The sequence below is a fragment of the Rutidosis leptorrhynchoides genome, chromosome 3 (genome assembly GCF_046630445.1).
Source record: "Rutidosis leptorrhynchoides isolate AG116_Rl617_1_P2 chromosome 3, CSIRO_AGI_Rlap_v1, whole genome shotgun sequence".
NCBI lineage: Eukaryota > Viridiplantae > Streptophyta > Magnoliopsida > Asterales > Asteraceae > Rutidosis > Rutidosis leptorrhynchoides.
Genome location: NC_092335.1, coordinates 346,772,567 through 346,799,132, shown reverse-complemented (window position 1 = coordinate 346,799,132; position 26,566 = coordinate 346,772,567). Strand labels below are relative to the sequence as shown.

Genomic DNA, 26,566 nt, shown 5'->3' with positions numbered 1-26,566 from the left:
TTTTGAGTTGTTCTTCTCCCCATAAATCATTAATGACGTTTCATCCTTACGAGGGATGCGGATTGCTTTCTCAGCGCAAACAACTTCCGCTCTTGTTTTGGACATCCAGTCCATGCCAACGATTACATCAAAACTTCCTAATTCTACGGGTATCAAATCAATTTTGAAGGTTTCACCAGCGAGATTCATTTCGCAACCATGGAAAATTTTATCGGCTTTTATCAGTTTACCATTAGCTAATTCAATAGTATATTTATCGTCTAGAGGTAATGATGCACATTTTAGTTTAAAACTAAAGTCTTTACACATATAACTTCTATCAGCACCCGTATCAAACATAATAGAAGCTAGTTGATTATTAACGGTAAACGTACCCGTGACAAGATTAGGATCCTCACGTGCTTTACTGGCACTAACATTAAATGCCCTCCCACGTGCGGGTTCTTTGTTCTTCTCCTTATCAGGGCATTGATTTATAAAGTGACCAGACTTCCCGCATCCATAACATTTCTTGACATCGGTCGATTTTGTCTTTACTTCGGAAACGGTGGCATAACAATCTTTTGCCACATGTCCTTTCTTGTTGCACTTATCACAGACCACTTGGCAATAGCCTGCATGATGTGTGTAACATCTTTTGCAGAACGGATGAGGTCCCTTATAGTTTGGACTTGCAGTTGCCCCATCTTGTTTACCTTTAAAAGTTTCTTGTTTCTTCAGGTGAGTACTTTTGCCCTTATAGTCTTCCCATTTCCTCTTTCCTTCAGTTGTCTTGACTTCGGTAATTGGTGCCTTAATCGAACTCTCTGTGATCTGGTCCATGAGTTAGTGTGCCATTGTCATGGCTTCCTGCATCGTATTCGGTTTGGACGATGTAACATTTCCTTTGATATTGATCGATAAACCGTCAATATACATTTCTATCTTTCGTTTCTCGTTCGGCACCAATTCGGGACACAACAAGGCTAGTTCCATGAAACGCTTTTCATAGTTATTGAGATTCGCGTCGATAACCTTCAGATTACGTAACTCAGATTCCATTTTTCTGATCTCGTTTCGAGGACAGTACTCCTCGATTAGCATCTTTTTCAGTTCTTCCCAAGAGATATCATATGCCGTATCTATTCCTTCTGCTTTAGCATAATTGTTCCACCAAGTAAGTGCACCGTCTTGCAACGTGCACGAAGCATATTTTGACTTGTCTCCGTTCGCACAATTACTGATTTTGAAAACGGACTCCATCTTTTCAAACCATCGGGTTAGACCGACTGGTCCCTCGGTTCCACTAAACGTCTGTGGTTTGCATCCTTGAAAAGTTTTGTATGAGCATCCGTTTCGTGAGTTTGTGTTTACGGCTACTGCTTCGGCTGTTGCTTTTGCTGCCTCGGCTGCAGCAATTCTTTCATTCACACGTTTCTCGACTAGTTGCTCAAACTCAGCATCCGACATTTGAGACATGTTTCTTCAATAAACACAACAGATATAATTTAATCATATAGAATATTATAGGTAAAATGAGTTGTCAATAGTTAATCGTAGCATATTAATAATACGAACCGATTATTATAAAAGCCTTTTCTTCTTATTAGCATTTTATAATTATTTCTAGGGTATTACCTACCCGTTAAGTTCATACATAATAGCTAGTACAAGGAATTAACTACTAAAATCCTAATAATATTCCACTATGAAAATTATAGCGAGTTACTACGTTATTATGTAATAATAATAATAAGTATTAATAATACAAATAATCATTACATGCATTTATTATTAATAAACCAAAATAATACAATACCATACAATACCGATATTTTATATATGAGTATTCTACATAACAAGATAGAGTAGCACACATAAGCAATAGGATAGCGCATGGAAGATTTATGGTTGCGAGGTCGTTTATTCAGAACTATCAGAAACTTCTTCCCATTTGGTTCTCTCTGCCAATTGTTTGTGTGCACATGGTCCGACAGACATTCTGGCAGTGTATTTTATTTTTGGTTGGGGTTTTGAGGTACCCGTTGCCTCAGTTTGTTTAATACAATAAGGGTGGTTACGGATCGAATGGTCCTGTTCCTTTTTAATAATTAAGAACTTTTTATTAGTGTGGTTATTTTTATTATCTATAGCAAGTTGGAATTTCTCCTTAGTGATCTCTTTTATTTCATTAGCGAAATCCTCCTCCTTACTGATCTCGTCTGATGACGAATTGTCTGAGTCATGTGTAGGAGAATATGATGACGAACTGCGAGAATATGTACCGGTGGTCATGAACCGAAATCTGCCAGGCGTAATCAGCATAACCCGCCCGTCGGTGGTATATCTGGACCAATGTCCATATTTGTTTAGAAATGGACGATCCTCGTTTACTCCAGGGATCATGGGTCCATGCCAACGATACCGTGGCTCCGGAAAACTAGAGTTGGGTGGAGCTGGAACCTCCTCTGGATTTACCGGGAGTTGAGATTCCCCGGCTAACACAATTTCTTCTTTAATAGGTATTGGAACGCCCTTTTCAGTTGTGGATAGAATAGATTCAGTGTCCGATTCTGAGTCGTACAAAATGATAGGATTAGAAGAAGTCAACTATCACATAATTGAAACAACAATTACGTTAGCATATAAATATATTACATATAATGTTTTTGACCAAATGATAAGCAAAAATCAGTAAAAACAAATATGGTCATAGTCCAGACTCACTAATGCATCCTAACAATTACCAGTTAAACACACTAATGTAATTTCTGGTTCCCTATGACCTCAAGCTCGGATACCAACTGTAACGACCCGTCAAAATCGCTATTGACGCGGCACGTTAATCATTGATTCCACAGTGAGGTTTTGACCTCTATATGATACGTTTTGATAAAATATTGCATTCATTAAAATAAGTGACTTTCTAAACATAGAAAGTTATAAACATGTGGGCGAGTGCTTAGGTATAAGCAAAACCCCGAAATACATAAGTCTTTAATTTACAGGTTGACATCACAGTCCAATTATTTATTACACAACGTAGTTTTATTTTGAATGCAATAAACTTTGTACAAAGCATGAGAGACTCCATGCAGGCAACAAGCACATCACAGCGGAAGCATTCTAAGGACCTGAGGATAAAACATGCTAAAAAGTCAACACGAATGTTAGTGAGTTATAGGTTTAATTGCTCGAGTCATAAACATATATAAAGATAGACCACAAGATTTCATCAAAAGTTTATCAATAGATTCTACGTAACAGAGCACCCTGGTAACTAAACTTAACGCTATAGTGATATTACCCCATTCGTTTTAATACACGCAAACCAACGTGTCTTAAACTCAAATAACATACGTCCGTTAAAAGGCTAGCGCTCTAGCTCGGACGGGGATGTCAAGCCCTATGGATCCATATACAATTATTCGCGCCCACCAGTCCATATCCTATGTACTGGCAGCTACTAGTTACCAAAGCTAAGGGATTTTCGGTTTAACTCAGTGTAGAATTTAGTATGTACTTGTGTCATATTGCATTTAAAATAAATTGCATGTATTCTCAGTCCAAAAATATTTAAAGCATTTAAAAAGGGAGACTATAACTCACAGTTCAATATTGCGATTCAATATTGTAGGTAAATTGCGTAGACGTAATGATGGTAGACGACTGTATGGTTGGCCTTGGATTCAAGAACAATACCCCGAACAATACCCAATACTTCCTTAGCTTAAAGCGGTTTGAAACACGAATTAAAACACTCTCGTATATACATTATTATTATTAAACTAAAATTTAAAATTATAATTATAATATAAATAAAAATAAATTACAGAAGAAAATTTATGAAATATTCGTCGAGCAAAACGGACCTTTTATAGTACTTTTCGATTTACTGTAGCTCATGCGATCGCATGAGTTTTCAGTGTTTTTGCCATGCGATCGCATGGCAAACTTTTCTGTTTTTGTTTGCTAGTTCGTCGACATCAAATAGTATTTACTAGTAGCAAATAGTTTTTTACTGTAGCAAATAGTGTTTTACTGTAACAAATAGTGTTTTACTGTAGCAATAGTGTTTACTGTAGCAAATCACTGTAGCAAAGTCGTTTTCATTGTAGCAATGTAGCAAAATACGGTTTCACTGTAGCAAATAGTGTTTTACTGTAGCAAATAGTGTTTTACTGTAGCAAAGTAATTTTTACTGTAGAAAATAGGGTTTTACTGTAGGAAAGTCATTTTTACTTGTACATATATATATATATATACATACATATAATTGTTCATGAATCGTCGAGAGTAATCAAATGTAATTGTATATATGAAACAGTTCTAAATTTTGAGACTCAATCTAACAGACTTTGTTTAACGTGTCAAAATAATAAATCGTATAGAGAATTAGTTTAAATTAGTCGAAATTTTCCGGGTCATCACAAGTAAGTTCCCGAATCCTCTTATGCGTTTTACGAACTTGAAACCTTGATAACGAGCTTTAAATGATCAATCGACGAGAATTCGATTATTGTAAATGATGTTTTTGTTTGATGAAAAGTGTTTAGTTGTATTCCTTGTTAAATTACCTTTCCAACGATATAAGATACGTGTTTTGAATGTTTACGGTTCCATATTTATGGTTGTTTGAAGTTGGATTCTTGCATTAAGTGTTAAAACTGCCCAGAATTGCTGAACAGATACATGGAGCGGCGCTCCATAACCTTGAGCGGCGCTCCAAACCTTGCTGTCCAAAAGTGAATTTTTTCGTTTAATTCTAACTATGCTACGCACCTCCGATTAACATGAAACTTGTTCTAACATGCTCATAAATGATTAAAAACCTCAGAAAAATAGTTCGAGACCCGACCCGAACGTGTTGACTTTTTCGTTGACTTTGACTTGACCAAAGTTGACTTTTGTCCAAACTTAACCAAATACTTATGCAATCATTCTAACATGCTTTTATACTTGTACCTTGCACGAAATTTGACAATTTGATTCACATGCTATAATAATCGAGTCGTAACGAGCCATAGGACTAATTGAACACTTTGACCAACCGTGTTTACCGTTATTGATACAACCTACTTGTTTAGGTCAAGACTAGCAATTGTCCTTGCACACATTTACTTGTGAAGTACTTTATTACTCGTGCACTCAAGGTGAGATCACAGTCCCACTTTTACTCTATTAAACTTACATTTGGGATGAGAAAACATAAACGTTTCATTTTACAAAGTGAACACAAGTATGAAAACAAACATTCTACATACGAGTTAAAACAAAATCCTCAATTCGATTATCATTAGTTACACTTGCCGGGTGTAAGCGAGAACTTATGTTGTATGGCCATATGGGTTTGACAAACCCTCATTCGGACGGTTCGCTACCGTTACTTCGGATGAAATATATTTTCGAGAAACAGTGTATGTTCTAACACTATTGTGATGGGGTTCTATGGAAGAAAAGTTAAGCCTTGATAATTGGGTGCTCGTGATAACAATTTTTGGAATGGTTTATTATTATTGAAATGTTATAAATCTTGTGGTTCATTTGTACTTACTTACTTACTTAAACCTATGATTTTACCAACGTTTTCGTTGACAGATTTCAATGTTTTTCTCAGGTCCTTGAACGTTTTGTGATACATGCTTCCGCTCAATATTTTGATACTTGCATTGGATGTCGAGTATATATGCATACATGGAGCGTCTTTTGACTTTATTTAAACTGTGTCGCATAGGTTTCATTTGTACTTATAACATTGTAACGTAACTAGTGGTTGAACTATTCTGGTAAACTTTGAAACATCCTTACATTTGAAATGAATGCGACATATTTTTGGTCAAATGTTGTTTTAAAGACTTATGACCACGTAACGGAACCTAAGTAGACGGCGCCGTCAATGACGATTTTGTCGAGTCGCTACATCGCGAAGAGGTGCAAATCACAAGTAATCGATTGGCACAATTAGATTTGTAACCCTCAAATCTTTATTTAGTGTGAATTGTTGCTACTGTGTTTGTGTGACATTCTGTTCAAGTAGATGTACATAGGTGTGCTAAGCAGTAGCTTCTTGTTATACTTGTAGTGTGTTTTGAATGCTCCTTCTTGAGCATTTCTTGTACAGATATTTTATTTTCAATAAAAACATTGCCTTTCCAAAAAAAAAAAAAAAAATTAACACGCAAACACCTTTAGCTTTTCTTAAGAAAACCAATTTAAGTGTTGGAGTTTCTGATATACTTACAAAATGTATATGCAATACCCAACATATGTATATGTATTCCCTTTAAAAAAGTGTCAAATATTTAATAGTTTAAAAAAGAGTATATTGTAAATCGGCTTGATTTCTTTTTAAGGAAAAATGGTAAATGTTTTTATTTTATGAAAAAAGGTTACATTGAGCTAACAAGAAAGCTTTGTAGTATATGTGCTATTTTTTATAATTCTCGGTGTCCAAAGAACTAATTCACAATTTCAGATTTGATAAGAGCTAGAAATAGTTGCAAACAACAATTAATAAAAACCATCCAGGCATAGCCTGGGTAGCCATCAGGACTTCCAATGAAGTAAGAGGTCACGGGTTCGATTCCCTTCAAGACAAATACCTTGGGGCGAGCTCCATTTAGTGACTGATTGACTAGAGGATGTTTTGCCTGGTAGCGGTGGAGGCCTGGCTTGCCGTTTACCCGGGGTTTACCAACTAGAGGGGAGCCATTATGGCTCGTCGCTAGGGGGTTCCTCGTAAAAAAATAAAAATAAAAAAAAACAATTAATAAACTATTCTTGATGTCCAAAGAACTAATTTATAATTTCAGATTTGATAAGAATTAGAACTAGTTGCAAATAACAATTGATGAACTATGTTTAAATTTGTATACCAAGTGATAGAAACAAATAAGTGTATATGTTTAATATGTAAAGGTACACATCAATCTAGTCTATTTTGGGGATTTTAGTGAAGATGCTTGTGAAATTTTATGTTTGGTAATAAAAAGTGTATGTAGTATATGAAAAAGAGAATGGAAATGTTATTTAATATGGAAAAGATAACTAAATTAAAAGTAAAGATACTAAATTAAAAGTAAAGATAACAGTACTAAAAAATAGAGTCAGACGTGGAAGAGCATATAGAGCCTTGTAATTGTGTGAGGAAAATTGTTTAAAGTATATGAGACATATGAGTGAGATTAGCATTTCTCTAAAATAAAAGAGTTAACATTTTTTTTTTAAAAATAATTTAAAACCAAATTTTGTGTTCAAACTAAGGTTGCAAAAGACGATATGATGGGGTCGAGACGGTCGGGTCCTAAAGAGGTCGAGACGTTCGAGACGGAGTCGAGATGGACGTTAATCAAAGTTGACTTTTTAAATATATAAGTATATAAATGTATATGTGTACATATTTTAAAGTCAAAAATTTTAATTGGTTAATTTGTACACATAATCGTTATCACCGTTAATATAATACAAAAAATTCAAATCAAAATACGACAAATTTGACCGATTTTACCGACTTTTTGGCTTTTTCAAATTTTGAGAGACTTTGACCTGATTTTTTTCAATTTTGACCCGGATTTTGACCGTGGACTTTTATATTAGACAGTTTTTTTTCGAAACGAGACGGGCTAATCAACAAACCATCGCAACGGACGTCACAACGGCTTGAGACAAGGTGTTTTGCAACAGTGGGTCAAACCATCACAGATTAACTAAGCGATTGGGTTAACGAGCAAACACACTTAGAGAGAAGTAATTTATTTTTCATATTTTATACTACGGATTACTCCATAAAATATTATTGCAATTCAAGATTTTGTTAACGACGTTGACTATACAAATTTGTCACGCCACGTGGGCAACAACGATTAGACCAATTGTAACGGTCTCAAGTAACGCGAGTTACTTGCTTATGTGGACCAAGAAACGCCACAAATATGCGGTAATGGGGCATCACTTTGTGGTGTCACTTTGGCATTTCTTAGAAAGAAACACCAAAAGTGACGGTGTCACTTGTTTTTTTTAATTTTTTATTGATTTAAACATTTATTTATATCCTCATTTAATACTTAACTTAATTATATTTTAACACATCATCACAATACTTACATCAAAAAATAACACAACCAATACTCCACCCAACAAGAAACACGTCTTACTTATCCAAAAAGTGCAAAAAGGCAGGTGACACCAAAAGTGACACTGTTCACCGTTACGAATTACGAATGGTCTTACAAACATGAAGAAGGTTCAACCGGGAAGACGATGACTCACACCTGTAGCTAACAAATTCCATTTCCCAAGAAACACACAGTTCAAACAAATACATACGTATACACACACACTCTGTATCTATACATCTATCTTCCGAAACCCTAACTTACACAAACGACTGAATAATCTGCAGAAATTAATCATTAATCAATCATGGTGAAGAAACGAGTTCCTGATTGGCTCAATAGCCCTATGTGGTCTTCTCCTACACTCACCACATCTCCACCGTCAAAATCACAATCTCCACCGCCTCCGTCGTCGTCCTACGACGATCGCACCGGTAGTTATCCTTCCAAATCGTCTTCTGTTACTTCTTCTGATTCCTCTGTTAATGAATCTCGGTTTCCGTTGCCGGCGACTACGAGGACGGAAGCTAGGGTTTCTTCGATTTGTAGCAGCAGCAGTAGTAGTGATTTCGAATTTAGTTCTTCTCTTGAAGTTTATTCACGGCAAACGCAGTTATTACAGGAGGTTAGTTGTTTTTAGTTTATGTAATTAGAAGAGTTACTTGCTTTTGATCTGTGAAATTTGAATCATTAATCGAATGGATAGCAGTTTATATGTTTTTGTTGTTGAAATGCAGCTCTCAAAGAAGATTATAAACATTGGGGAATTGCGGCAGCTTGCTTCATTAGGTATTCTGGATACTGCTGGTATCCGTTCAACTGTATGGAAGGTTTGTAACAATTTGCTATTGAAATCAACCAATCGAATGTGGACAATAACTAGTAGTGTAAATGTGATAGGCATCACATTGTTGTTTACGTTTATGCTTATTGTTGAACGTGAGTACTAATTTGCACTTTTATAATACATACAGTTGTTGTTGGGATATCTTCCAACTGATAAGGGGCTTTGGTCATCTGAATTGGTTAAGAAGAGGTCTCAATACAAGCGTTTTAAAAAGGACCTTTTGATAAATCCAGTAAGTTATTGTTCATTTTCATCACATAGTGATCTTTATGTTGGGAATGCATGTGCTTCCATTTATGATTTCACAACAATAACAACAATACCCAATCTCATATGTGTGGGGTATGAGGAAGGTGGGACGTAGACAATCTTTCCTCTATCCTTGAATAAAGAGAAGTCGTTTCTCCACCCCGACTCCGAGTGAAACACTCACAAGAGTAGGGAGAGTCATCCCTCTTTCGATTCGACGGATAAAGAGATTGCTTCTAAGCGGACCTCCGGCCAAAAAGTAAGGGAAATTATAAATTAAAAAAAAAATAAAGAATAATAATAATAATAATAAAAATTAAAATAGAAAAAAATAAAAATAATAAAATAATAGAAATAATAATAATAATAATAATAATAATAATAATAATAATAATAATAATAATAATAATAATAAATAAAGAAATAATTAAATAAACACGCCATGAAAATAGTAGAATCAAATTTCCATGGGATTTAGAACATGCCTGTAGTACAATTTAGGCTCTAAGTAGCAGTCAAGTCGCCAATAAATCGACACTCGCTATTGCCTTACTTAATAAAGCCGTAAATAGAAAATAATAATAATAATAAATAAATAAATAAATAAATAATATATATATATATATATATATGATCATAATCAAGAGGGAAGCATTTTTTTGGGGGAAGGGGGGAAGCAAATTATTTTTTTTTTTTTTCGTTTTTTGAAAAAACTTTGTTCACGAACATTATAGGTTAGATGAAAATATGAACATTTAAAAAAGACACTTTGTGATGAATGTCATTATTTTGGCGAGAAAACGCTCGAAGAAAAAAATAAAAACATTCAATGCATTGAATGTTTTGCTGCTGAGTTTATTTGCATCGTTTTGTTTTCATCTTGTATGAAGTGTTTTTTTCGAATTTAGCCCGATTTAGAGTTTAGGGTTTTGGGTTTTCGGGTTTACTCCGTAAATCCTCAACCCAAAACCATAAACCCTAAACCCTAAACCGTTCGTGTTAAAATATTCAATCTAAACCCTAATTTCTAAACCCTAAATCCTAATTTCTAAATCCAAAACCCTAATTTCTAAACCCTAATAGTTGAACCCTAATTTATAACCCCCTAATTTCTAAACCCTAATTTCTAACCCCTTAAAAAAAAACTCAGCAGGAAAACATTCAATGCATTGAATGTTTTTATTTTTTTCTTCGAGGGTTTTCCCGCCAAAAAAATGACATTCATCACAAAGCGTCTTTTTTAAATGTTCATATTTTCATCTAATCTATAATGTTCGTGAACAAAGTTTTTTCAAAAAACGAAAAAAAATTACTTCCCCCCAAAAAAGTGTTTCCCTCTTGATTAAATCTATATATATATATATATATATATATATATATATATATATATATATATATACGTATGTATATATATGGAAATGTACCTTAGGCTGCTGTGAGGTGCTTAAGGCATACCTGAAAATGCTACACTAAAAGTACAATAACCCTATATGACCATATACAAACAACCATAAACACACCTAAACATGCATATCGACATACATACATACACCCCACATCCATCCATATATACATACATACATACCTACATCCGAACCGAAACATACATGAAACATACATATATGGAACATATCTGCGTACATAAATACACACATACATACATACACCCCTTCACGCATAAATACATACAAACAAACTAACATACCTACATACACGTACATACATACGAAAGCATACGAACATACGTCCATAAAGATACATAGATGCAACCATATATGCACACATACAACCAAACGTAAACATGCATACCCAAAAACATACCTACATAGACATGCATGCATCCATACCCTAGACCCTAAATATGCTTACATACAAACACATACATCCATACATATAACAACATACCTGCACATACAAACATACCCAATACCAAGAGGGGGTCTTAGTAAAAAGCATAGCGTGAAAATACACTAAACATGAAGATACATACTTACTTAAACATTCATACGTAGATCCCTTTAAAAGAAGACACATACACACATTCTCCCATACCCATATACCCACATACATACATACCCACATACACACCTACGTACCAAAACCTACTCGTCTATTCTAATTAAAGTCCTCCACGCATTCCTATCAGAAGTCATGTCCTCGGTCAATAAAAGCTCCTTCAAGTCGAGCTTTATTCTATCCTCCCCCTTCTCCTTCCATTTATGATTTCGTATGTTGTAATGTTTGAAGCCATATTGAACGTAAGTGATGTTCCGAAAGTTATGCTTATCATTTGATTGATCAGTGAGCTTCTTGAAATGCTACTGGTTTTATATGTTTCCAAAGTTGCGTATGTTTGCACCTTTTTTGTGTTCTAAATGTTTTTGTGGCTAGTCAGTCAGAAATCACAAGGAAATTGGAAGATTCTGCATCTGCTAAATATGGTGATCACATAAGTCAGGCCAGATGTTTACTAGCAAGATCAAAAGTACCTCATGGAGAGCATCCTCTAAGCCTAGGGAAGACTAGCATTTGGAACCAATTCTTTCAGGTACCAACCACAGTAGAAAGAACAATCTATTGTCAGATAGGCATACTCATACATGTATTTTTATCTACAGGTACCAACTTCAACAGATTTCAGTAAGTAGGGCTTTTGGATGATTACCGCTTATGCTATTGTTGTATATGAGAACTAATAAAGGGGTCTATAATTCTGAGATATTGATACTAGGATAGTTTGGTAGGCATGAAATTTCATCTGGTTGTGTCTCTTTTGTTCTTTGTTGTGAATGGCAAGACAAAATTCCAAGATAGACCACCAAAGGCTCTAGAATAAGGATGATCATTTTGATCCCTCATAAACTTTCCAATTTCCTATTTTCTTTCTTGCTTTTGTATATGTGTTTGTGGGTCATGTCAATCTGATTTACGAAGGGAGTTTGTGAAGTGGACCTTTTTGTTGGCTCTCTTTCTTTTGCACGGGTAAACGTAAAAGGTTTTCCCTGTTCAGCCTACTCGGCTAAACTTGGGATTACTCGAAAAATCGGTCAAAATTGGTCAAAGTCAAACTTGGTCAACATCCTAGTACTCCGCGAGTTGCTGAGTATTCTCTAAGAAGTCCTTACCGAGTACTCCACGAGTAGCAATTTTTGCAACTTTGGACATCAGTAACCTAACCATTAGGCTATCTTGGGATGTTTCTTGCTTTTGTAAGGTTTTTGTTATAATTCCTCTAAGATTTTGAATATATAAGCTTAGCTTGAAGTATACTAGTTTAATGTGCACTTTCTATAACCGGGGAACATGAAATACTAATACTAAAATGATTGATGAAGGGAACGTATGATGAGTTTGCATAATCAAAGGGTTACACGTGTCTTGTTAAAAAAATGGATCATAAGTTCAATTTTGCACAATAAAAGGACTTGTCACGACAACATAATGATTTGTTCTGTGAACTTGTAATCGTTTTTTGTGCGCAATTAAACTTGCATTCCCCGTATTTAAAAAAGAAAAATAGAAAATGTAAACCTAAAACTGTGCAAAAGCAACTCATGTTCCCTTTATCAAGTTTTTTGTCATTTTTGGTTCCATTCTATGAAATTTTCCGTAGTTTAATTAGCATTTCTTACGTGAATACTACTCCGTATCTATTTGTGTTTAGGAGCATCTTTTTTCTGCGCATATTTAATCTAATTGTGCAACAATTTTTGTGATTAATTCTTAAATTTATATCATTGCTCCAATTTCTGTTATCTTAGGACTCTGAGATCACTGAACAGATAGACCGTGATGTGAAACGCACTCTCCCAGACATGCGTTTTTTCTCTGGTGACTTTGGATTTGCAAAAGCTAATCAGGTAATTAGACAAACTGCCTTCATTCGACAGGCTGGAACTAAACAATTAAGAAATTGCAATCGAAAATCAATTGATTCAATAACAAATCTAAAAAAGTTAAGAACCAGGAACTAAATTAAACATAACCCGATAGCCGGTATCTTATTGTTCTTGAAGTTACGTAAATTTCATACGTTTGATGATGCAATCATGAAGTATATGGTCATGACGGACCTAACCCTAACGTTTGTTGCTTTCAGGACTCTATGAAAAATATACTGATGATATTTGCAAAGGTGAACCCAGAGATAAGATATGTGCAAGGGATGAATGAAATTTTGGCCCCCTTGTTCTATGTGTTCAAAACTGACCCCAGTGATGATTATGAGGATTATGCAGTAAGTAAATAACATAACATTTCTGTTTATATTGCCAATGCGTATATGAAAAATTGATTAGAAAATTGACTCGGCTGGCTTCTTTTTTACCAAATGTTACATCTGATTTAAACATGTACAGGAGGATGTAGAAGCAGATACATTTTTCTGCTTTTCGGCGTTAATAAGTGATTTTCGTGATAATTTCAGTCAACAACTCGATAATTGTATTGTTAGCATCCGTTCAACAATTTCAAGGCTATCACAGCTCCTAAAGCAACATGATGAAGAATTATGGCGACATCTTGAGATCACAACAAAAGTAAGAATCTTATATGGCCGTTGTCGTTTAAGAATGCTATATGAACTAGTTTAAGAATCCTTTTTAGCCTAATGTGGTTGGCATTTTCAATCTTTTTGACATCCTAATGTCGATCAGATAATAATAATAATAGTAATATTTATGTCTGACAGATATGCCCTTGTAATGATGACAGGTCAACCCTCAGTTGTATGCATTTAGATGGATTACACTCTTGTTGACTCAGGAATTTAACTTCAGTAATTGTCTCTACATCTGGGATATGGTGTTAAGCAGTCCTGAGGGTCCTCAAGTGAGTCAACCAACCCTATTTTGTTTTGAGGAGATGGCAGAACTCACAGGTTGGGTCATGGGTGATGGGTCTGGGTCAAATACTAAAATGGGTTATCTTTATTCACGTTCATGGCGAAACAGGTAGGACCGTAGGTGTGGGTTCATCATTTTGTCTATCTATTAAAATTCCCTATTTTCGATTTGTAGATTATATGTTATGTGAATCTAAATTAGGAGGTTTGGAGGTTTTATTGCACTTGTGACAACTTTCATAGTGTTTTAACTCATTATAGTTAGTTTCTTCAATTCTACTGTTATGATTATACACATGTTTTATGTTGTACTAAAATTCCTATTCTTTTTGCAGGAGGCTTTGGTTGAGGTATGTTGTGCAATGGTAATTCTTGTGCGGAGGCATTTACTCGCTGGTGATTTCACAGCTAACCTTAAGCTACTCCAAAGTTACCCATCCACAAATGTTAGGTATTTGCTCTATGTTGCCAACAATTTGCATTCTCATTCAACTCAATGATCACGTCCTGCTTTTTCTCTTCTTTCTATCCAGAATTATAGTTTATTTTATATGGTTGTGTGTGTGTGTGTGTAAATTGACATAATGTACAATATTAGTTAGTATAAGCATTCAGGGATAGTGTTATATTGTTCATTATTTTTTAATTTTTTAATTTTTTTTTACCATGACTAGTTCATTGCCCATGATGGCATGATTACACGTGTTGACGAATAAATAAATTTGAAGGTTACATTGAGTGTGATGATAGAATAATGTGTTAACTCGCGGCTCAAGTTAAAATTTCTTACATTGAGTGTGATGATAGAATAATGTGTTAACTCGCGGCTCAAGTTAAAATTTGAAACTTAGAACACTGTCTATTGTTCCTTTTGTCCTCCAAACTTAAGTAATTGATAAATGTATAGATGGGTTTCAGGAATTGTAGTAAAACGTTTGTTTTATGTTATAAGAACTAGAAAAAATTCGACCGCGCGTTGCTGCAGTTGTATTCAACGCGTGATTGAATTTGGATATACGTTGTTTGGTACCTAATCTATTTAGTAGGTTGGGTTGTTTGTTGGACGTGTATGTCTATGTATGAAATATAGCCCGAAATATTTAATGTTTTTTAAACGATGTCCGTTTCGTGTATAGTTAGTCGCGTTGTGTTCGTAAAAGTATTTCGAGTTGAACGGTGATCTCGGTAAAATTTAACTCGCACCGAGCGAGAATATAGGGCCCGTTATTTAGTGTTTTTTAACGATGTCCGTTCCGCGTATAGTTAGTCGCGTTGTGCTCGTAAGATATTTCGAGTTGAACGGTGGTCTCGGAATAATTTAACTCGCACCGAACGAGAAGATAGGGCCCGTTAAAAATTTGGGTGGAATTATTTCTTTTATTTTAATAAAATTATATATTTACGCATTCTACCCTGCAAAAGTGTAAATTTGAGGGGCTGTTGTGTAAATTGAGTCAAATTTGAGGGACCGTTTGTAGTGTGAACGCAAACTCAAAGCGGTGAAACTGTAACTACAAAAATTTGGGGGAGTTTTAGCATGTAGGGATAATAATAAGGGCTTCTTACAATCTCTTCTAATTTTATAAATAGAATATAAATATAAATAGAGTCAATCATGGATCGTTCATGAATTTCTATATAATGCTCGCTGGTTGCTCTTCTACTAACATTCTTTAAAAAAGTTCATTAACGTTTAACATGTACTACGTAGTATTTATCTTTTCTGAACCATCAACCTACCTATTTCTTATCATTATTCTCTATAAATAACAAGCTCTTTCTCCCTTAATCTGAATCAAACAGTGTGAACAAAAAAGACATTTATATCTCTAATAGTTAATATTACTAGACTAATGAATTACTACTAGATTACGATTAATATTAGACTAATAATATGAGACGGATGAATTACTACTAGACTATTACTCCTTCCGTTCCATATTAATAGTCAAGTATTCTATTTTAAGATGTTCCAAATTAATAGTTTAATTTCATAAATAGAAAATAATAAGAAGCTTAAATTCTATTATGCTCTTAATGTATGTGGAAGAAAGAAAAAGATAAGGGTAAAATTGGAAAGTAAAGAGAAAATATATTTTTATGATAATTTTTTAAACTGTATGTTTTTTGTTTGGAGATTATTAATATGGAACCGAGTGAGTATTAGACTATTAATATTAATATGAGAGGAAGAGTAATTAGTTACATTATATAATGGCTCATGTCCACTTCGTTCAAGATTTTAGTACATGAACATGTGGCATCCACGTTTCTAATTTTCACCACATATTATTTCTACACATGTTTTGTAAGATCCTAGTCTTGTTACATCATTATCTTTGTTGGCCATTTTAGCATGTGAGTTCGGACAAAAGAGGTACATTTATTATTAAAAAATTTACGGGTTCGGTTCTCAAGACACTGAGGAAACGACGAATTTGGAAGGAATGGACAACAAGAAGCTCTTCTTTAGTGTATTAAGATAATTAGTCAGCTTTTACCACAACAAGCCCTTCCCATAAAACCGTCTAAAGGCCTTACCGGGTGACCAGAACTATATATATACAGAGCATATGTATAAAAATGTGTCATGTCTACTTTATATTCTTGAGCGTACGTATAAAAATACAAGCCATGTCTACTATGCTAGTACTTGCATATCCATTATGTAGAATTATCTTCACTGGAGGCGAAAATAATTTGAAAAGCGTAGCACTTTTTAGGGTAAAATATGAAAATTTTTCAGTAAAATATTGAGATTTTTAGACAAAATTTGGAGGCTTTTGGGCCAAAATATGAAAGCTTTTAGGCAAAATATTGAAACTTTTGGCAAAAGAAAAATCTACCAGGCAAATAAAAAGATCCATAGTTTTTACACTAAAAATTTCAAATTAAATGGGGGCGAACGTCCCCCGATCCCCACATAGTTTCACCCCTGAGTGTATGAATATAAACAAAAAATGCAAATGTATAGTTAAAAGTTCAAATGAGAATTAAAAAAAGTAGAGAACTGTGACAATTATTAAATTACAAGTATTTTTACATGTGAATAAGTTGAATCATATATAAATGTCAATGAATAGTAAGTTTGAGCAAAAAATAGTTTGAAAAAATCTATAATTTAACTATTCAACTATATAATCATATGTATAATTTCTTTTTCACATGTGAAGATGTGTTTGTGAATATGCGAATATTTCATATTTAATTCACAATTGAAAATATAATTTATAGTTGTGAAAATTTGTTTGTCTATAATATGAGCAAATAATATATATATATATATATATATATATATATATATATATATATATATATATATATATATATATATATATATATATATATATATTAGAGGGATCAAATGAGAACTTTTTTTGTGTGAGAACCCTGAGAACTCGAAAATACCCCAAAATACACTGAAATTCGAGCAAAAAAAGTGGCGAGCGAGCAAAAAAGGGGAAGGACGAACAAAAAAATACATGGCGGGCGAACAAAAATGCTTGGTAGTCGAGCAAAAAAAATGGAAGGGCGAGCAATTTTCATGGTATTAGAACAAAAATTGTTGAATTAGAACAAAAAAAAAAAAGAAGGGCGAGCAATTTTTTTGTATTAGAACAAAAATTGTTGAATTAGAACAAAAAAGTTTGAATTAGAACAAAAAAAAAAGGGCGAGCATTTTTTTGTATTAGAACAAAAATTGTTGATTTAGAACAATTTTGGTTCTACATTTGTTGTTCTACATCTGTTGTTCTACAATCAAAGTTCTAAAAAAAAAAAAAAAAAAAAAAAAAGATGCATCATGCATCTAATTGTACAGCCTTAAACCCATATGCATCATCTTCTACACTTAAATCATTAATAAATATTAAAATATATAAAGCAAACTGTACATGGTATTAAGTTACATACACGATTTCGCACAGGTGTAATTATCAAGTTACAGACTAATTATTATCTAATACGAATTATACAATTATCATCAATTAAAATTAGACATCGAACAAGTTGCAGCGCATTGTTGGTCCCCACTAAAACAATCACCTGTTCTTTCTCAGTTATCTGCCATTTACAACTGAAGCAATTGCTTATCGTCAATACACTTCAATTTGAACACAAAATGAAGTAAGTGAAAAAAAAATTGACCTGAATCACCAATTCGATTGGGATCAGATAGGAAACCGTGAATTAAGAACAAAGCCGTGACCAATTCAAGTTTAGCTTCTGTTTATGAATCAATCTCAAACTAGTATCAACAAATTGATTAATTGATGTTTTAATTCGATTTTGTTAGGATTAAAAAATTGTTCGACCTTCCGATTTTTTTTGTTCGCCCACCATAGTTCTCAGGGTTCTCACCAAATTGGAGTTCTCAGGGGATCCTCTCCCTATATATATATATATATATATATATATATATATTGTTGAATATAAATGTATAAAAAATATATATATATAATGATATTTATATATATTAAATGAAATTGATATTTATATGATTAAGTGTTTCCAACATGTTAAGCAATCAAACTTGTTAAGACTTGATTAATTGAAATATGTTTTATATAGACAATTGACCACCCAAGTTGACCGGTGATTCACGAAGGTTAAAACTTGTAAAAACTATATGATGTCATATATATGGATATATATATATATATATATATATATATATATATATATATATATATATATATATATATATATATATATATATATATATATATATATATATATATATATATATATATATATATAGTTATAGTTAACATGGTATTATGATAAGTAAACATATCATTAAGTATATTAACAATGAACTACATATGTAAAAACAAGACTACTAACTTAATGATTTCGAAACGAGACATATATGTAACGATTATCGTTGTAATGACATTTAATTGTATATATATCATATTAAGATATATTAATATATCATAATATCATGATAATGTAATAATTTAACAGCTCATTTGATATAATAAACAATGGGTTAACAACACTTAACATGATCGTTAACCTAAAGGCTTCAAAACAACATTTACATGTAACGACTAACGATGACTTAACGACTCAGTTAAAATGTATATACATGTAGTGTTTTAATATGTATTTATACACTTTTGAAAGACTTCAAGACACTTATCAAAATACTTCTACTTAACAAAAATGCTTACAATTACATCCTCGTTCAGTTTCATCAACAATTCTGCTCGTATGCACCGTATTCGTACTCGTACAATACACAGCTTTTAGATGTATGTACTATTGGTATATACACTCCAATGATCAGCTCTTAGCAGCCCATGTGAGTCACCTAACACATGTGGGAACCATCATTTGGCAACTAGCATGAGATATCTCATAAAATTACAAAAATATTAGTAATCATCCATGATTTATTTACATGTAAACAAAATTACATATCCTTTATATCTAATCCATATACCAACGCCCAAAAACACCTACAAACACTTTCATTCATCAATTTTCTTCATCAAATTGATCTCTCTCAAGTTCTATCTTCAAGTTCTAAGTGTTCTTCATAAATTCTATAAGTTCTAGTTTCATAAAATCAAGAATACTTTCAAGTTTGCTAGCTTACTTCCAATCTTGTAAAGTGATCATCCAACCTCAATAAATCTTTCTTATTTACAGTAAGATATCTTCTAATACAAGGTAATACTCATATTCAAACTTTGATTCAATTTCTATAACTCTAACAATCTTATTTCGAGTGGAAATCTTACTTGAACTTGTTTCCGTGTCATGATTCTGCTTCAAGAACTTTCAAGCCATCCAAGGATCCTTTGAAGCTAGATATATTTTTCTCATTTTCAGTAGTTTTATCCAGAAAACTTGAGGTAGTAATGATGTTCATAACATCATTCGATTCATACATATAAAGCTATCTTATTCGAAGGTTTAAACTTGTAATCACTAGAACATAGTTTAGTTAATTCTAAACTTGTTCGCAAACAAAAGTTAATCCTTCTAACTTGGCTTTTAAAATAAACTAAACACATGTTCTATATCTATATGATATGCTAACTTAATGATTTAAAACCTGGAAACACGATGAACACCATAAAATCGGATATATGCCGTCGTAGTGAAAACGGGGGCTGTTTTGGTTTGGATAATTAAAAACTATGATAAACTTTGATTTAAAAGTTTTTCTTCTGGGAAAATGATTTTTCATATGAACATGAAACTATATCCAAAAATCTTGGTTAAACTCAAAGTGAAAGTATGTTTTTCAAAATGGTCATCAAGATGTCGTTCTTTCGACGGAAATGACTACCTCTTTAGTAATTGACATGTAACTTAAATTTCCGACTATAAACCTATACTTTTTATGTTTGGATTCTTAAATTAGAGTTCAATATGAAACCATAGCAATTTAATTCACTCAAAACGGATTTAAAATGAAGAAGTTATGGGTAAAACAAGAATGGATATTTTTGATCTTTTAAGCTACGGGAAATGTTTAACAAATCTATACAAATCATATCCTAGCTAACTTATATTGTATTATACATGTATTCTAATATATTATGTAATCTTGGGATACCATAGACACGTATGCAAATGTTTTGACATATCATATCGACCCATGTATATATATTATTTGGAACAACCATAGACACTCTATATGCAGTAATGTTGGAGTTAGCTATACAGGGTTGAGGTTGATTCCAAAAATATATATACTTTGAGTTGTGATCTAGCCTGAGACGTGTATACACTGGGTCGTGGATTAATTCAAGATAATATATATCGATTTATTTCTGTACATCTAACTGTGGACAACTAGTTGTAGGTTACTAACGAGGACAGCTGACTTAATACACTCAAATCTTTAAAACATAATAAAAATGGTTGTAATTATATTTTGATCATACTTTGATATATATGTACATATTTGTATAGGTTCGTGAATCGATCCGTGGCCAAGTCTTATTTCCGAGGAAGGAAATATCTGTGAAAGTGAGTTATAGTCCCACTTTTAAAATCTAATATTTTTGGGATGAGAATACATGCAGGTTTTATAAATGATTTACAAAATAGACACAAGTACGTGAAACTACATTCTATGGTTGAATTATCAAAATCGAATATGCCCCTTTTTATTAAGTCTGGTAATTTAAGAATTAGGGAACAGACACCCTAATTGACGCGAATCCTAAAGATAGATCTATTGGGCCTAACAAACCCCATCCAAAGTACCGGATGCTTTAGTACTTCGAAATTTATATCATATCCGAAGGGTGTCCCGGAATGATGGGGATATTCTTATATATGCATCTTGTTAATGTCGGTTACCAGGTGTTCACCATATGAATGATTTTTATCTCTATGTATGGGATGTGTATTGAAATATGAAATCTTGTGGTCTATTGTTACGATTTGATATATATAGGTTAAACCTATAACTCACCAACATTTTTGTTGATGTTTAAAGCATGTTTATTCTCAGGTGAATACTAAGAGCTTCCGCTGTTGCATACTAAAATAAGGACAAGATTTGGAGTCCATGTTTGTATGATATTGTGTAAAAACTGCATTCAAGAAACATATGTCGATGTAATATATTTCTATTATAAACCATTATGAAATGGTCGTGTGTAAACAGTATATTTTAGATTATCATTATTTGATAATCTACGTAATGTTTTTAAAACCTTTATTGATAAAATAAAGGTTATGGTTGTTTTAAAAATGAATGCAGTCTTTGAAAAACTTGTATACCTTTGACTTTTACTTTAATCCATTTGTTGATTTCCTCCGTAACTTTCACAAATTCAACTAACATTCCCTTTTCTTTTGGCGATAAATTGGATACTAATCGGTTACATAACTTAAAGTTTCCCTTAATCTTAGCATCGTGAATCCGTTTATAAAGTTTCTTCATTGAACTGTTAAAAATGGGTTCATCTAATTTCGTATTATCAACGGGGTTCTTTGTGATTGGATCATCATTAAGTGTTTCTTCATCTTCCCCACACTTATGCATTTTTATTGGTTTAACAGTTTTGGTTGGTGGAGATCTAAACTTTCGGTTCACAAAGGTGATCGATGTATCACCATCCCTAAGTGTTATTCTACCTTCTCTTACATCAATGAATGCCTCGGTGGTTGCTAAAAATGGGCGACCTAGAATTAGAGGAATATCAAGGTTTTCCTCCATATTAATCACTATGAAGTTTGTAACAAAGGTCAAACTTCCCACGTTAACAAGTAAATTATTTGCTATTCTAACCGGGTGTTTAATGGTTTGGTCAAATGTTTGAACACCTATTTTGGTTGATTTTAATTTACCCATGCCTAATCTTTTGTATGAGGAAAGAGGCATAATATTTGCACTTGCTCCTAAATCTGCGAGTCCATTATATATAGCACTATCATTAAGCAAGCAAGAAATGATAAATTCACCCGGGTCTCCTGCTTTAGTAAGTCGAGTTGGTTTGTAAACCTTTTTTGGGTGTTCTTTTCTTGGTTCTTTCACTTCTATTTGAACTTCTTGTTCACATTTTTCTTCGTTTCTTGGAATGGGAGGTTTGTATAAGAATTCTTCTTCATCACTCAAATTTGACTCCTCCCTATTTTCCAATTTTGATTTTTCATATGTTGTTGATAACATATTTATGTTTTCATTTTGAAGGTTTTCTTGGGTGGTGAAATTATGATTAACTTCATTGTCAACTTCTATCGGACCATGTATGTAATGTTTAACTCTGTGACCATTAACTTTAAATTCAATCCCATTTGAATTTATTAATTCTACTGTTCTGTATGGGAAAACTCTTTTGACTATGAATGGTCCAGACCATCTTGATTTCAATTTTCCAGGAAATAGCTTGAATCGTGAATTGAAAAGAAGAACTCTGTCTCCTTCTTTGAATTCTTTTGAACTTCTGATTCTTTTATCATGCCATTTCTTCGTTCTTTCCTTATAGATTAAGGAATTTTCATATGCTTCATGTCTTAATTCTCCTAATTCGTTTAATTGACTTAACCGTAGACGTCCGGCTTCATGTAAATCAAGATTACATGTCTTCAAAGCCCAAAATGCTTTGTGTTCAATTTCTACTGGAAGATGACATGCTTTTCCGTAAATGAGTTTAAAAGGTGTGGTTCCAATTGGAGTTTTGTAGGCTGTTCTAAAAGCCCATAGTGCATCTTCCAATTTAATGGACCATTCCTTCGGATTTGATCCTACGGTTTTCTCTAAAATACGTTTTAAAGTTCGGTTGGTATTTTCAACTTGTCCACTTGTCTGTGGATGATAAGCAGTGGAGATTTTATGAGTTACTCCATATCTTTTGAGAACTTTCTCAAGTTGATTATTACAAAAATGAGTTTCCCGATCACTTATTAAAGCTTTCGGTGTTCCAAACCTTGCAAAAACACGTTTTAAAAAATTGACTACAACTCGTGCATCATTAGTCGGGAGAGCTTGTGCTTCCGCCCATTTAGATACATAATCAATGGCAACGAGAATGTATAGATTATTATGAGATTTTGGAAATGGACCCATAAAGTCAATACCCCAAATGTCAAATACTTCACATACTTGAATGACATTTTGTGGCATTTCATCACGTTGACTTATTTTTCTGGCCCTTTGACATGCATCACAGGATTTGCAAAGAAGGTGTGCATCTTTGTAAATTGTAGGCCAATAGAATCCAGCATCATAAACTTTTCTTGCTGTTAGTTGAGGCCCATAATGCCCTCCGGTTGGTCCTGTGTGACAATGGTTTAAGATTTTACTAGCTTCATCTCTGAATACACATCGGCGTATTATTCCATCTGGACAACTTTTAAACAAATGTGGATCTTCCCAGAAATAGTTTTTTATTTCACTAAAGAATTTCTTTCGTTTTTGGTACGATAATCCTTTTTCAAGGAATCCACATACTAAGTAGTTTGCATAGTCTGCAAACCATGAAATTTCATTATAATCTATCTTCAATAGATATTCATCAGGAAAGTTGTCTTGTATGGTCGATTCATTTAGAACTTCTAATTCGGGATTTTCAAGACGAGAAAGATGATCAGCGGCGAGATTTTCTGCTCCCTTTTTATCTAGGATTTCAATATCAAACTCTTGTAAGAGTAAGATCCAACGGATTAATCATGGTTTAGCATATTGTTTCGAAAATAGGTATCTAAGAGCAGAATGGTCGGTATAGACCACCGTTTTTGCTAGAACGAGATATGATCGAAATTTGTCAAAAGCAAAGACAATAGCAAGGAGTTCTTTTTCAGTAGTTGTGTAATTTTTTTATGCTCCTTGTAACATCTTACTAGCATAATATATAGGTTGAAATCGTTTTTCAATCCTTTGTCCTAAAATGGCTCCCATTGCAAAATCACTTGCATCGCACATAAGTTCAAACGGTAGATTCCAATTTGGTGTTATCATGATCGGCGCATTAGTGAGTTTTTCTTTAATAATATTAAAAGATTTGATACATTCATCTGAAAAGAAGAATGGAGCATCCTTTTCTAGGAGTTTATTCATAGGAGTGGCAATTTTAGAAAAATCTTTTATGAAACGTCGGTAAAAACCGGCATGCCCTAGAAAACTCCTAACTCCTCTAACATTGGTGGGATGTGGAAGTTTAGCAATTACATCTACTTTAGCTCTATCCACTTCAATTCCTTCCTTTGAAATTTTATGACCAAGAACGATTCCTTCTTTAACCATGAAATGGCATTTTTCCCAATTAAGTACTAGATTTGATTGTTCGCATCTAATAAGCATTCGTTCAAGATTAACTAGACATGATTCAAATGTATCACCGAAGACTGAAAAGTCATCCATGAAAACTTCCATGCATTCTTCTATCATGTCGTGAAAAATCGCCATCATGCACCTTTGAAAGGTTGCAGGGGCGTTGCAGAGTCCAAATGGCATGCGTTTGTAAGCAAAAGTACCATAAGGGCACGTGAATGTGGTTTTTTCTTGGTCCTCGGGTGCTATTGGAATTTGAAAATATCCGGAAAAACCATCAAGAAAACAATAGTAACTATTTCCGGCTAATCTTTTCAACATTTGATCAATAAAAGGTAAGGGAAAGTGATCTTTTCTGGTGGCGTCATTTAATTTTCTATAATCAATACATACACGCCATCATGTTACAGTCCTAGTAGGAATAAGCTCATTTTTCTCATTTGTGATGACAGTCATGCCACCCTTCTTAGGCACGCATTGAACTGGGCTTATCCATGGACTATCAGAGATTGGATAAATTAAACCTGCATCTAGCAGTTTAATAATTTTTTTCTTAACAACATCTTGCATATTAGGATTTAGTCTTCGTTGGCGTTGCACATACGTTTTATGACCTTCTTCCATAAGGATTTTATGTGTGCAATACGAAGGACTTATTCCTTTAATATCATGAATTTTCTATGCAATAGCTGGTTTATGAGCTTTCAACACAGAAATGAGTTGAGATTTTTCATTTTCAGTACGAGAAGACGATATTATTACAGGTAATTCAGATTCACCATGTAAATAAGCATATTCCAAATGGTTTGGAAGTGGCTTTAACTCTAATGTCGGTGGTTCTTCTATCGATGATTTATATCGATATCCGTCTTCTTCTTTTAACATTTGAATTTTTTCTGTTGTTGGTTCATATCCATTAGCCATAAGTGTAGTTAACATTTCAGTTTCATCAATTGGTTCAGTTCCTTCTCCTAAAAAACATTCTCCTGTTCCTTGCAATTCTGGAAATTCTTCTAACAATTTTGCATGTGATTCTATAGTTCGAATATAATAGCATGTATCATTTGCAGATTGTGGTTGTTGCATAGCTCTATCAACTGAAAAGGTAACACTCTCGTCCTCTATACTTAGGGTCAGTTTCTTACCGAACACGTCTATCATTGCTTTAGCCGTGTTTAAGAATGGTCTTCCTAATATGAGAGGAACTTGAGAATCTTCTTCCATGTCCAGAACAATAAAATCTACTGGAAATACTAAAGTACCAAATTTAACTAGAATGTACTCCATTATCCCTTTAGGATATTTTATTGATCTATTGGCTAGTTGTATGCTTATTCTTATTGGTTTCAATTCTCCAAGGTCTAGTTTAGTGTATAGTGAATACGGCATTAAATTTATACTAGCACCTAAGTCTGCCAATGCTTCTATTGAACTAAGACTACCCAGAAAACATGGAATTGTGAAACTTCCTGGATCTGATAGTTTTTCTGGTATTTTATTCAACAGCACTGCTGAACAATTAGCATTCATAGTAACAGCCGAGAGTTCTTCCATTTTCTTTCTATTTGAGATTAGATCTTTCAGAAATTTAGCATATCTAGGCATTCCTGAAATTACATCAATGAAAGGAAGATTTACATTTATCTGTTTAAACATATCCAAGAATTTGGATTGCTCGGCTTCAAGTTTCTCTTTTCTCATTTTACTCGGGTAAGGAAGTGGTGGCTGGTATGGTTTAACATAAGGTTTAGCCTTAACTGTGTTATCTTCATTAACCTTTTCAACTACCG

At 33.4% G+C, this 26,566-nt stretch overlaps 1 protein-coding gene across 1 annotated transcript; it reads left to right on the top strand.

Annotated features, from left to right (window-relative positions):
- The first annotated feature begins 8,207 nt into the window (after positions 1-8,207).
- Positions 8,208-14,770, top strand: LOC139897547 (uncharacterized). Its single transcript, XM_071880249.1, has 9 exons — positions 8,208-8,718; positions 8,831-8,923; positions 9,068-9,172; positions 11,585-11,737; positions 12,951-13,049; positions 13,289-13,426; positions 13,548-13,727; positions 13,903-14,019; positions 14,368-14,770. The coding sequence occupies exons 1-9, from the start codon at positions 8,401-8,403 to the stop codon at positions 14,530-14,532; spliced, it is 1,368 nt and encodes a 455-aa protein (XP_071736350.1). The 5' UTR covers positions 8,208-8,400; the 3' UTR covers positions 14,533-14,770.
- The last annotated feature ends 11,796 nt before the right edge of the window (positions 14,771-26,566 follow it).